This window comes from Canis lupus, chromosome 31, assembly GCF_003254725.2.
Source record: "Canis lupus dingo isolate Sandy chromosome 31, ASM325472v2, whole genome shotgun sequence".
NCBI lineage: Eukaryota > Metazoa > Chordata > Mammalia > Carnivora > Canidae > Canis > Canis lupus.
In genome coordinates, this window is record NC_064273.1 from 38,463,162 (window position 1) to 38,474,668 (window position 11,507).

General features: G+C 61.2%; 1 protein-coding gene across 5 annotated transcripts in view; it reads left to right on the top strand.

Annotated features, from left to right (window-relative positions):
• The window catches only part of SLX9 (SLX9 ribosome biogenesis factor), a 34,048-nt gene extending 22,993 nt beyond the window's left edge, over nucleotides 1-11,055 (top strand). For 4 of the 5 annotated variants that reach the window (XM_049104659.1, XM_025462173.3, XM_035709235.2 and 1 more), the window contains 3 exons: nucleotides 4,000-4,150; nucleotides 8,423-8,491; nucleotides 9,689-11,055. In XM_049104659.1, coding sequence (XP_048960616.1) covers nucleotides 4,000-4,150; nucleotides 8,423-8,491; nucleotides 9,689-9,812 — 344 coding nt within the window. In that variant the 3' untranslated portion in view covers nucleotides 9,813-11,055. The remainder of the gene's footprint in view (nucleotides 1-3,999; nucleotides 4,151-8,422; nucleotides 8,492-9,688) is intronic. The other variant, XM_025462174.3, reaches the window with a different exon arrangement.
• The last annotated feature ends 452 nt before the right edge of the window (nucleotides 11,056-11,507 follow it).

Sequence of the window (11,507 nt, forward strand, 5' to 3'; positions counted from 1 at the left end):
TTGCCACTCTGCTTACCAGTGGGCTGGGCGTGAGATTCTCCCCCCCCCAGGGAGAAACCAGCACCCCCAGAGGGGTTTACCTGGAGAGAAGTCAGTGAAGGGGCTGTTTGCAGCCTAGGTTCAGAGAGGTGGACAGGAGGCCCCTTCCCACCTGGCCTGGACCGTGGAAGGGAGGCTTCGGTGCCAGAAGAGGGTGTAGCAAGGTCCAGGCCTCAGAGGCCGCTCCAGGCACTCCCCTCTCTCCCCCTGCGCCCCTGGCTCTGGCTCTGGGGCAGATGGGGGAGTGGGCTGGGCTGGGCTGGGCGGGGCGGGGCCCCGTTGTCCTCTGCAGCGTGCTGCCGGCCAGGGTCCCCGTGCCAAGCCCACAGCACAGAACTGACACCCCTTTAAGTTCACGGTTGCACCTCCTAGAGCCCCCAGGCTGGAATGAAAGGCACCCAAATCTGAGGACGCGGTAATATTTCAGTCCCACATAAAAAGTTATAAAACTGTTTAGGAGATACGGATGGCGCTGAAGACCCCATTCACTAGCACGCTGTGCACGGGAGAGCCTCGGTTGGTTGTGCAGGATTAAACATGCAGGCCTTGCTCTTCTCCTGGGGGGTGGAGCTCTAGAAACGTGTGGTGTGCACGTGCATGTGTGCACTGGTGTTTTGAGGTTTTTGATTTCTATTATATTTGTGTTTAATCCTTAGTTTTTAGGGTAGGCGGGAGGGACCCACGTCTCCCCAGAAGCCCCAGGACGCTGCTCTGTTAGGATTTCTGTCACTTTGTGATTTGCCTCAGCGTCCGGTAGGCCCACTTCCTTGTTGCTTGTTCTTGTAAGAAAATATTTCCGTTATTCACACATTTAGTCTTTTTTTTTTTTTTTTAAGATTGTATTTATTCATGAGAGACACACAGAGAGAGGCAGAGACACAGGCAGAGGGAGAAGCAGGCTCCCAATGGGGAGCCCAGTGCAGGACTCGATCCCAGGACCCTGGGGTCACACCCTGGGCCAGAGGCAGACGCTCTACTGCTGAGCCCCCCAGGCGTCCCTAGGTCTTTTTTTTTTTTTTCTTTAGGGTAAGATCAGAATTAGCTTCACAGGTTCAGTTGAAAGTCCTGTTGAAGTTTGAGGCTGTGTCAACTTTGCAGGTTGGTTGTGTGCAGCGGCCAAGCCCCGTCCTGTGGGTTCTCATGGTCGCCAGCCCCGCACCCCCACCCGCCCTGGGTGTGGAGCCGGTCACGAAGGGTTGGTGGGGGGGTTTCTGATGTTTCGCTAGAGAGTGTTATTTCTGGCACATAACCTCTTGTCACATTAAGGAATTTGCTTCCGTTTGTGGTTTTTTCTGTAATTTTCATGGTGAGTGGATAGTGAGTTCTCTCATGTTCTTTGACACTTTTTTTTTTTTTTTAATATTAAACACTTTATTCATTTATTCATGAGAGACACAGAGAGAGGCGGAGACACGGGGAGGGAGAAGCGGGCTCCCTCCGGGGAGCCCGATGTGGAAATCGATCCCAGGACCCTGGGGTCATGCCCTGGGCCGAAGGCAGATGCTCAACAGCTGAGCCACCCGGGCGTCCCTCCTTTGGCACTTCTGCGGCGATGGTGGCCTTCCTGTTTAAACGGACCCGCAGTGGACCTCCTGGCAGATGTCCCCGTGTGCAGCTGTCCTTGCGTGCCTCAGTTATGCTCCAGTAGGGAGCATGTGTTACACACTTAAAGCGCTTCCAGCTGGGATTTGTGAACATTTGTGTAGCTGTGTGCATGTGTCTTCCCAGGAACCACGGGCCTGTGCTTGGCTGCCCTTGGCCCCTGGGCTGGTCTGTCAGCCGCTGAAGGGGCTGCGGTCTCAGAGTGCCCACCCTGGCCTTTGCAGCCTTCCCAGGATACTTGGCTCACGGGGAAGAGGCCACCTGGCTTGATGAGATGCTCAGTAAATTGTTGGGTCTCTTCCTGCAGGAGAGAAAGTACTGAATGGTCGTCTTGTGAGTCCTAATAATCGGGAGCATTGCGGGCTTGCTCCGTGCTTGAGGGGCTGACGAGCTGAGCCATCCATGTTCCCTTGAGCTCAGCTCTTCGGGGCGAGGTGAGCAGCCTTACTCCCTGGGTGCCCCAGGACTCTCTTAGGGCCCGTGGTTGGGGGCAGCATGTGTGTCCCTGACTTTGGACCAGGCAGGGTAGGCTCTTCAGAGCTTGCCCTGGGCAGCTGGGGGCCTTCGGGGGGGCGGCACTGCCCTAGCACCGCAGGCTTGCTGAGCTGGCTCTTACCTCGGGGAGGCCTTCCTTGGTGCTTCTCCCTGGCAGGTGTGTCTACAAACTGGTCTCTTGAAGATGCCTGTTGGGGTCACCCCTCACCACTTGCCTTTCACGTATGCTCCCTGGGGCTCTGTGTGGACCTGATCCGTTGGTACCGGGCGGCGTGCTGTCCACAGTCTGTCCTCTGTGCTGGGGTTCCGGTCCGGGCCTGCCCAGTGCCCTGTGGTCACTGCCTTTCTGGATGCTGTGGCCGACGTGCCCTTAGAGGCTGTCGGACCTAGTTCTACAACAGCAGCAGCTCACGGGGCAACGGCCCCATACCTGGCCTGTGCAGGCTGGTGGCTGGTGGTCTCTGGGCTGCAACTCCGCCTGGCTGTTCGTCAGGAAGGTGGCTTTTCACGGCCTTTTTAAGTGTGATCCTATGTATGGCTGGCTGTTCAGCAGGGTAACGGGGCTCAGGCTCAGGTCTGGTCATCCCACAGCAGCTCTCCTGTCTCAGCTTTTCAAGAAGAGACCTGATGCAGAACAAATTAACATCCGTCAGTGCAGAGCATGTGCATCTTTCATGTAGAACAGCCTCTGGCTCTTTCTTCAGTGGTGTTTGAACCCTGGCCCTGCCCGCTGTCTCCCTGGGGAGAGCTGTACACAAACCAGTGAGGGGGCATTTTCCACCAGCCACACTGGAAATAATGCATTAGAATATGTATTTTACTAGCAATTTTGAAACAAATTTTTTTTAAATGATTGATTGATTCCTGAGAGACATGGGGGGGGGGGGCGGGCAGAGACATAGGCAGAGGGAGAAGCAGGCTCCATGCGGGGAGCTCGATGTGGGCCTTGATCCCAGGTCTCCAGGATCAGGCCCTGGGCTGAAGGCAGATGCTCAACCGCTGAGCCACCTGGGGATCCCCTTAACGAAGCAGGGTGGGGGCAAAGGGAGAAGCACACTCCCTGCTGAGCAGGGGGCCTGAGGGGCTTGATCCGAGGACCCCAGGATCATGACCTGAGCCTGACGCCTCACCCACTGAGCCACCTGGGTGCCATGAAATAAAAACATCACTAAGTGAAAATCAAATGCCAAGGCTTTGGGGCACCCAGGTGGCTAGTTGAGTGTCTGACTCTTGGTTTCGGCTCAAGTCGTGCTCTCAGGGTCGTGGGATCGAGTCCTACGTCCTGTTGGGCTCAGTGCTTGTGCTTAGCAGGGAGCCTGCTGAGACTTTCTCTCCCTCTGCCCCCCCCCCAACATGCGATGTCTCTCAAATGAATAAATCTGAAAAAAAAAATCCTGAAACTGTGCCCCCAATGCAGGCCCTGCCCATGTCCCTTCTCCAGTGCAGAGGCCCTGTCCTGCGGTCAGCGGCAGCCACCGCTCCATCGCCCCTGGCCTGCCTTGCTGCCTCCTTCCTCGGGCCTCAGTGGTGCTCCTTGGAGGCCCCGGGCCACTGTGTCACCTCCCTAGACGTGGGGACCCGCTTCCTTCCTCCTGGTGTGTCAGGACAGACTTGGGGGGCACAGGAGAGCATGACCCCACTGCCCAGGGACTCTCTGTTCACCCTGTCCTCCCCTCGCCCGCCTGCCCAGAGCACGGGGCCTCAAGAGAAGAGAAGGCCTCAGCGCCTGCAGCTCAGGCTCAGCACCCGCCCTCAGGACAGGCCTGCCTCTCCGCTTCCCAGGGCCCTGTAGGTGCCGCCAGGAGAGAACCGGGCCTGCCGGTCACTAACCCATTGCCCCTCCCACCCCCTGCCCCACCTCAGAAATCGAAGCCATAAAGCTGGCTGAGCAGAAGCGCAAGGCGGAGCGGAGACGGAGGGCCACGGTGGTGGTGGGGGACCTGCAGCCCCTGAGAGACGCGCTCCCTGAGCTGCTGGAGCTGGAGGCTGCTGGCCGGCAGCCACGGACCAGAGGGTGAGTGTCCGTCTGGGGCTGCCCGGGGAGTGCAGGCCAGGAGCCCGAGAAGCAGCTGCTGGGGCAGGTGTGGGGGGGAGGCAGAGGCCACAGAGGTGCCTCACCTGCGTGTTGATGCTTCTGTGGGCAGGCGGTATGGTGACGGCGTCCTGGGGCTGGAGCCCTGGGGCCTGGCCGGCATGTTGGTGAGGGGCGCCTGTTGGCCTTCTCCCGTGGGGGCCTCGGAGCAGCTTAGCCGGGGGTGGAGGTGGGGGGGCTTGCGGGGGGGGCGTCCAGCACTGCTGCTGGGCTTCATTCCCTCGCGCCGCTGCTTCACTCCCAGGGGCGCAGCCTGCACCGTGCCTGCTAGCTGTGGCCCCCCCACCCAGAAGCACGCATTCCTGTGGCGCTTCCTGCCTCCCCGGACATGCGTGCTGGAGAAGAGCCAGTCCTTCTGCTGTCCCTCCCGTCTCTTGTCGCAGGCTGGGGGGTGGGGGTGTCAGGCGACCTGCTCAGGGCTACTCGGCCCCGGAGCCAGAAGACCCCGGGCCAGCTCCCGGGATGGAAGCACCCAGAACCATTGGTCTGGACCAGGAGTCCAGGAGTGGCCGTCACAGTGCAGATTGGTGGTTGAGCAGAGCCTGAGATGCAAATTCCCCTCGGTGCTTGATAAAACATGTGACCCCGGTCAAGTGTCTTTCCCCAGCTTTCAGTTTTCTCATCTGAAAAATGTGCTCGGGGCTCCCAGAGCGGGGAAGTGCTGTGTAAGCACCCGGCCCGCAGCCCGAGCAGGAATGTGGGTGTCCTCGAGGAGCCGGGCGGCTGGGCCGGGCTGGGCTGGGCTGGAGGTCCCTCCCGCTCCCCGGGTACGCGAAGGTCCCCGGCTGGTCTCCTGCTCACTGTCCCTCCTCAAGTGTGTTTTGGCACTGGGGAGCTGTTGGTTTGAATAAATATTTTTTTAGAACAGTTTTAGATTTACAGAGAAACGATAAGAGAGGACACTGAGCGTTCCCACGTCCCTGACGCCCAGCTTAAGGAACTGGTGTTGGTACATAAGTAACGGTGAGAGGATAACGCCCATAGGTTGTTCACATTTCCTCAGTGACCCCTAATGTCCCTCTTCTGTCCAGCATCCCTCCAGCACACCACGGGACATTGGCCACGGCCCTTTACATCCCCTCTGGGCCCTGACAGCTCCTCTGATGACCCTGAGTTTTGAGGGGCACTAGTGGGGCATTTGGGGGGCTGCCCCTCGGTGGGATTAGCACGATGGTTTCTCTGATGGGACAGGGTCCTGGGTGGTTGGGGGGACGACCCCGGAGGGGGATTGCCCGGCCCATCCTACCCGGCCCAGGTGCATGCCGTCCACACGACCTGTCGCTGATGTTGGCCGTGGTCACCTGGCGGAGGTGTGTCTGCCAGGCGTCCCCACTCCACGGTGCTCCCTCCTCTGCCCGCGCTGTCCCCTGGGGAAGGGCGTCACCGTGCACAGCCCACACCTGGGGAGTGGGGAGGTGGGTGCCGCTCCCCGGGGACGGAGCCGCTGTGCCCACATGGTGGGATCCTCCTCGGGAGGAGGAGGGTCAGTACTGTTTCTGCATCGGGCGGGACTCAGTCCCGCGTGGACGTCCGTAGGGACGCGTGGATATTTATTCAGTACCGTGGGCTGTGATCCAGCACGCCTTCCCTCTGGCCGGGGCTGACCCCGCTCTGGCCCCCGGGAGCTTCTCCAGGCGGACGCCGTGTCCCTCTGATGTGCCCACTGAGACGGGTGCTGGGTTTTGTTTTTGAGCACGTCCTTCCGTTCCGGCTCTCCAGGGGCTCCAGGCTCACCTTGGTAGCTTCCTGCCCGGCCTAGAGTCCGTGTGTCTGCAGGGAGCCCTGGTCCCTCCTGCTGCCAGAGGGAGGAAATCTGTGTGTGCGTGCACCCTGTGTGTTCCTGCAAAGTTACAATGTTACCAGAACAGTTTACAAGACCCTTCTCACTTTTTTTTTATTTTAAGCATTCGCTACACCCACTGTGGGGCTCAAACCCACAGCCCTGCTACCAGGAGTCACACGCTTTGCCGCTTTGCCGACTGAGCCAGCCAGCCAGCCACGTGCATTTCTAACGCTGGCTCCAAGTCTGGGGTCCCCAGGACCACTCTGAGTTTCAGTAATTGCCTAGGACTCAACAACCCTGGCTGAAGGGCCTGAGCTAACGTCAGCTGAGGGGGAGGCCCGTGGGGCAGGGAGCAGGAGGGTTCCAGATGCAGAGCTTCCAGCTGTCCTGTCCCCATGGGTGCACCGTGACAATATGCAGGGACTGTTACCAACCAGCAGTGCTCCCCAGCCCCTGTGTCTCCCGCCCCCAGTAGCTGGTAAGCATTGCCTTCGGTCCCTTTACTCCATTCCTGCGCCGCGTCTCCCCGAGCCGACTGGAGCCCGACAGGGAGCCCTCAGCCCCATTTCATAGAGCGGGATCCCCATGCCATCACCTCTCACCCTTCAGCCCTGAGAGCAGGCCAGGCCTTCAGTGTTGTCACAGGAGGTGTTGGGTCCCCTTGGTGGCCTTCACCAGGTCAGGGTCCTTGGAGCCAGGGAGAAGCTTCTGTGCTTGAGGGTGCTTCACATCAGAGGCTGACTCTGCAAAGCACACAGATTACAGAAGGCTCTGCTGACTGGGGTGTGTTGCCACCACTCCTCCAGGCGAGTCCTGGACTCAGCGTTGGACAGGAGCCACCTTGTGGCTCTGGACACCCAGACCTGAGTGCAAGGGTCACCAGTCACCTACTGGGACACCCTGACCAAGGCGGGGGGCTGCTCCAAGCCCGTTCCAAATCCATGAGGTGGCCTCACAAGGCAGTGGCTGCAGGGATCCTGAGGTTCTGAGCCATTAGGGCACGCCTTGGCACGGTGTGTCCCAGACCACTGGGTGGGCGCCACACAGCACAGGTTGCATGCAGGGCTCCCGAGACCAGCCAACATGCAGGCACTGACGCTGCTCATCAGTGGAAGATTAGGTTCTCTAGGAAATCAGCCCTCTGAGCAGAAGAGCGTCAGGCGAAGGTCATCATGAGATCATGAGTTGGGGTGGGGAGCTTTGTGTAGCTGAGCCATTAGGCCGGCCACCCACTGCACCTCATATGGTCCTGGTGGCCTTAGCTGTGTCTCGAGGCTGCTGCCACTGAAAAATAAAAATTGAAAAATTGAAAAACAAACAAAAAGACTGCACTTGGCCCATTGGCACCGAGAGGATTCCCAGATGTGTCTACACTGATGCTCTGCTATCAGAGCTAGAGGGCCGTGGGGGGCTCAGTGGGTTTTACCTTTTTATTTTTTAAAGATTTTTATTTATTTACTCATGAGAGACACAGAGAGAGGCAGAGACACAGGCAGAAGGAAAAGCAGGCTCCCTGCGGGGAGGCCGATGTGGGACTCGATCCTGGGACCCCGGGGTCACACCCTGGGCTGAAGGCAGATGCTCAGCCACTGAGCCACCCAGGTGCCCCTTACCTTTTTCTTTTTCTTTTTCTTTTCTTTTCTTTTTTTCTTTTCTTTCTTTTTCTTTTTTTTCCTTCCTTCCTTCCTTCCTTCCTTCCTTCCTTCCTTCCTTCCTTCCTTCCTTCCTTCCTTCCGAATCCCAAGCAGACTCCCTGCTGAGCACAAAGCCCGATGTGGGGCTCGATCTCACAACCCTGAGATGGCCTGAGCTAAAATCAAGAGTTAGACACTGAACTGACTGAGCCACCCAGATGCCCAGATTTTACTTTTTCATAGGTTAGGGTGCAGAGGGGCGGACCCAAGGCCTGGGCTCCCTGACCCCCCGCAGTGTCCTGGGGATGCCAGCCGCTTCTGCCAGGGGCCTGCCGCAGGGTGGACACGGGGAGGGCAGCAGTGAGAGGAGCAGACCGGTGGTGGCCTGGGGCTCAGGGTGACTCGGGAAAGGCCAGCTGCAGGCGGGGCATCTGAGGCGGGCCCCGGCACGCACGTGGCTCTGAGCGCAGAGGGCCGTCTGGGCAGGCCCGCGCTGAGCATGGGTGTCCCAGTCCACGGGAGCAGCGGGGGCACGTGCGGGCTCTGTCTTGGGCCCACGAGACAGGTCTTTCATTCATATTTTAACAGAAACCATGAATAAAGGATGAGGGCTCCTGGTCTGGAGGCTAAATTTAGGTGTTGGCCTGGGGCTCTGGTTTTCTCGCCCTTCCTGCTGGCGGTGCGGGCACGTGTGTGCCTCGGGGTGACGGCTCCACGGGGAGGCAGGCTGCGCTGGCTCCAGGGAGCCTGTGCCGACTTGCTTGTCTGTGTCCCCAGCAGGGTGAGCAGCAGGCCCCGGCCCGCCGAGTTCAGCCGCATGAGCGCTGCACAGAGGCTCCAGCTCCTGTGAGTAGCCCCCCACCCCGTCCTCCCACCTCACCCCCATGCTCTCTGGCCTCTGTCCCAAGTGCCTGGTCCACGTGGGCAGCGTGGCCAGTGGCTCTTCTTGTTGGCGTGAGGCAGCCTGTTCGTAGCTGGGCCAGGGAGCAGATGCTACCAGAACGAGCTGCCGGCTGTTGGGGATCACCCTTGGAGCCCAGAGCCCCCTGCATCCCGGGCGTTGTGGGTGTGGACCCCTGGCTCGGGCGGTCAGTCCAGTGGGCTCATTGTCCCTGCCAGCGGCCGAGGGCACGGGCCCCTGGAGGGCTGGCCTGGCCCCCCGTCAAGCGCACACGGGCGCAGCACCGGCTTGGCTGCTCCCCATGCCCCCGCACCAGGGCCGTCCCTACCTGCGCTTGTTCTGAAGCTGCCTCCCTGACGTTTCAGTGTGGAGGTCTTCTCCTGCAGGGCGCCTGGCCAGGCTCCTGCAAACCTGGGGCTGGCCCCAGTGCTTCTGAGAGGTGGCCTGACTGCGGCGCCACCTGGGAGCTGGCTGGGCTTAGAGACCCGGGGGAGACGGCGACAGCCAGCACTGCGGGCTCGGGGGACGCAGGAGGAAGCCTCCAGGCCCCATGCGGGGCAGCTGCTGCAGTGTCTGTTGGCACCCTTGGTGACAAGGGCCGGGTCGGTCCCGTGGGCTGCGGGGCTCCTGCCCTCCATTCCTGCAGCACCCCTTTTCTGGCAGCGCTGGACGGAGGGCGCCGCTGTGTAAGGCTGCGGGTCTACCTCCCCACGTCGATCAGCTGCCTCCTCTCTGAGTAGCAGCTCCACATCAAGGTGGGGCAGGGGGCGGGGGCCGAGAGCCCACCTCCTGGGGGAGGCAGGGGTACCAGTCCCCCCAGACCCACGGGTGGGCACGGTGGCTCCTGAGCCTGTGTGTGATCGGAGGAGGCCCCAGGGCGGCTGCTCTCTTCCTGCCCAGAGCACTCGCTCAGCCCCCTGGGCCTGGCCAGCAAGGCTGCTCCTGAGCCCTCTTCCCGCCCTGCCACCTTCCTCACCCTCCCGCCCCCCATCCCACCCCATCCCCGTGGTCAGCCCTGGCCTGGGCTGCCTGCCCTGAGGTCCTCAGGGGTGGGTTGGCCAAGGCGGGGCTGATGCTCATCCCCACCCACCCCCACGAGGGCTGTGGGGTTTGCTGACCTGCTCTGATCTCCTTTCTTTCAGCGAGGAAGAAAGTGCCCGTTTTCGGGAGCTGCTGGCCAATCCGACCTACAGGGCCAGCCCCCTGCTGGCCATCGGGCAGCGGCTGGCTCAGCAGATCCAGCTGGACAGTGGCAGCCAGCTCTGAGTGGCTGTGACCCCGCCGGGAAGCGTGCCGTGAGCCCCAAGATCGCCCCTCGCCGGCCTTGCACCGAATCTGGTGCAATGAATAAAGGTGTGATCTCAGGCATCAGGGTGGGGGCAGTTCTCTGTGCCCCCCGCAGGCCCCTGCGCTTCCAGACTGCTCTGAGGCTTCTCCAGGCTGGCCAGCCAGGATGGCTGCCCGCGGTCCCCGGGCCCCCACAGCATCCAGCACCCGGCACCCAGGGGGCTGTGAGGACCCCCGCTGCTCCGCAGCCCTGAGATGCCGTCGTGTCGGGTTCTGTGGGAACCTGCTGCCCTCCCACTTCCTAGGGGCTCAAATGGGACACCTCGTGCTGTCCTGTCCTGCCCCGTGCCGCGCTGGCCCTTCCCTCGCCGGGTCCCCTTTGGCTCCAAGCCTGTGTTGTTCCCTGCCTGTTCCTCCGACTCAAGTGGGCAGGGCCCCGGTTGTCCACAGTCCGAGGCTGGGAGCTGGCCTGGTCCCACCTGGGGCCACACAGCTGACCTGCGAGCGAGATGACTGTGTGCTAGAAGCCTGGGCTTTGGAGACCAGACTGCAGGAACACCGACGGAAAGCCTCAGTTTGAGGATGTGGAAGGGGCTGCTTCTCCCGGCCCCACAGGCCGAGGCTTGTCCAGGGGGTGGGAGCTGGGAGTGCTGCGTGGGGACTCCTCGCCCTCATCCTGCAGGGTCGGTGGTGGTGGTGTGTGGCCTAGGGGCCTGGGCACCCCTATGCGGCTGTGGGGGGTGGGCTCCAGCCTTGGGTGCTGCGTCTGTGCGTTCAGGCGCCAGGCACTCGGCTTTGTGGCTCAGCGGCGTGGGCCCAGGTATGCCCTCCACCTCCGTGGCCGGAGTCCTCACGATTGACGGACACCCGAGCAGTGCCCTCCAAGGCCGTTTGGGAACTGGCGGCTGAACGGAATCTGAGCCCGTGCCCCACCCCCCCTTGGGCATCCTGGGCCCCTTCTCTGCACAAGAGCACACAGTGTGGGCACTTCCCAGGCATGGGACGCAGACAGGGACAGATGTGACCGTGAGGCTGCAGGTGGGAGCCTGAATCCCCTCGGCCAGAGGGCAGCACGGCCCTCCAGCCAGGACCGCCAGCCCCTAAGTGACGGGTTGTTCCTGTTCTCCGCACAGAACCCGGTTCTCTAGACGGGAGATCAGCTGCTTACAAAATGATATTTGTGACGAACTGATTTTTGCAATAAAATAAGTGCTGGGAGAAACTGGGGTGTGGGCGCCGTGGCGTTTCTCCATCACGCTTGTCTGAATGTCTGAGTTTGGGGACGATGACTGAGGCCATATGTGGTGTCCTGAGGGGCCTCCAGCAGCTCCAATGTGACGACGGCCGGCGTGCTCCCCTCACTGTGCTCTCGGCTGCCCAGGAGAGCGTGTGCTGTGGGAAGGGGAGAGGCCGGCCCAGGGTGGGCGGGTTCCCCGCGAGGAGGTAACGCACGCGCCGCCCCGACCACTGAGCTCAGAACGCACCCCGAGATGACTTAGAAGCCTCGAACGTGCAGGGACCTCACCCGCAGAGCAGAGTGCGGGGCCCTGATGACTGCTGCTGCTCAGATGAGCGGGGCTCATGGGGCGGGAAAGGCCGCCCCTGTGCGTCCCCTGCAGCCCAGCAGGAAGGGAAGGCGTGCGTGCGTGCGTGCGGCGGACCTCGCCAACTTGG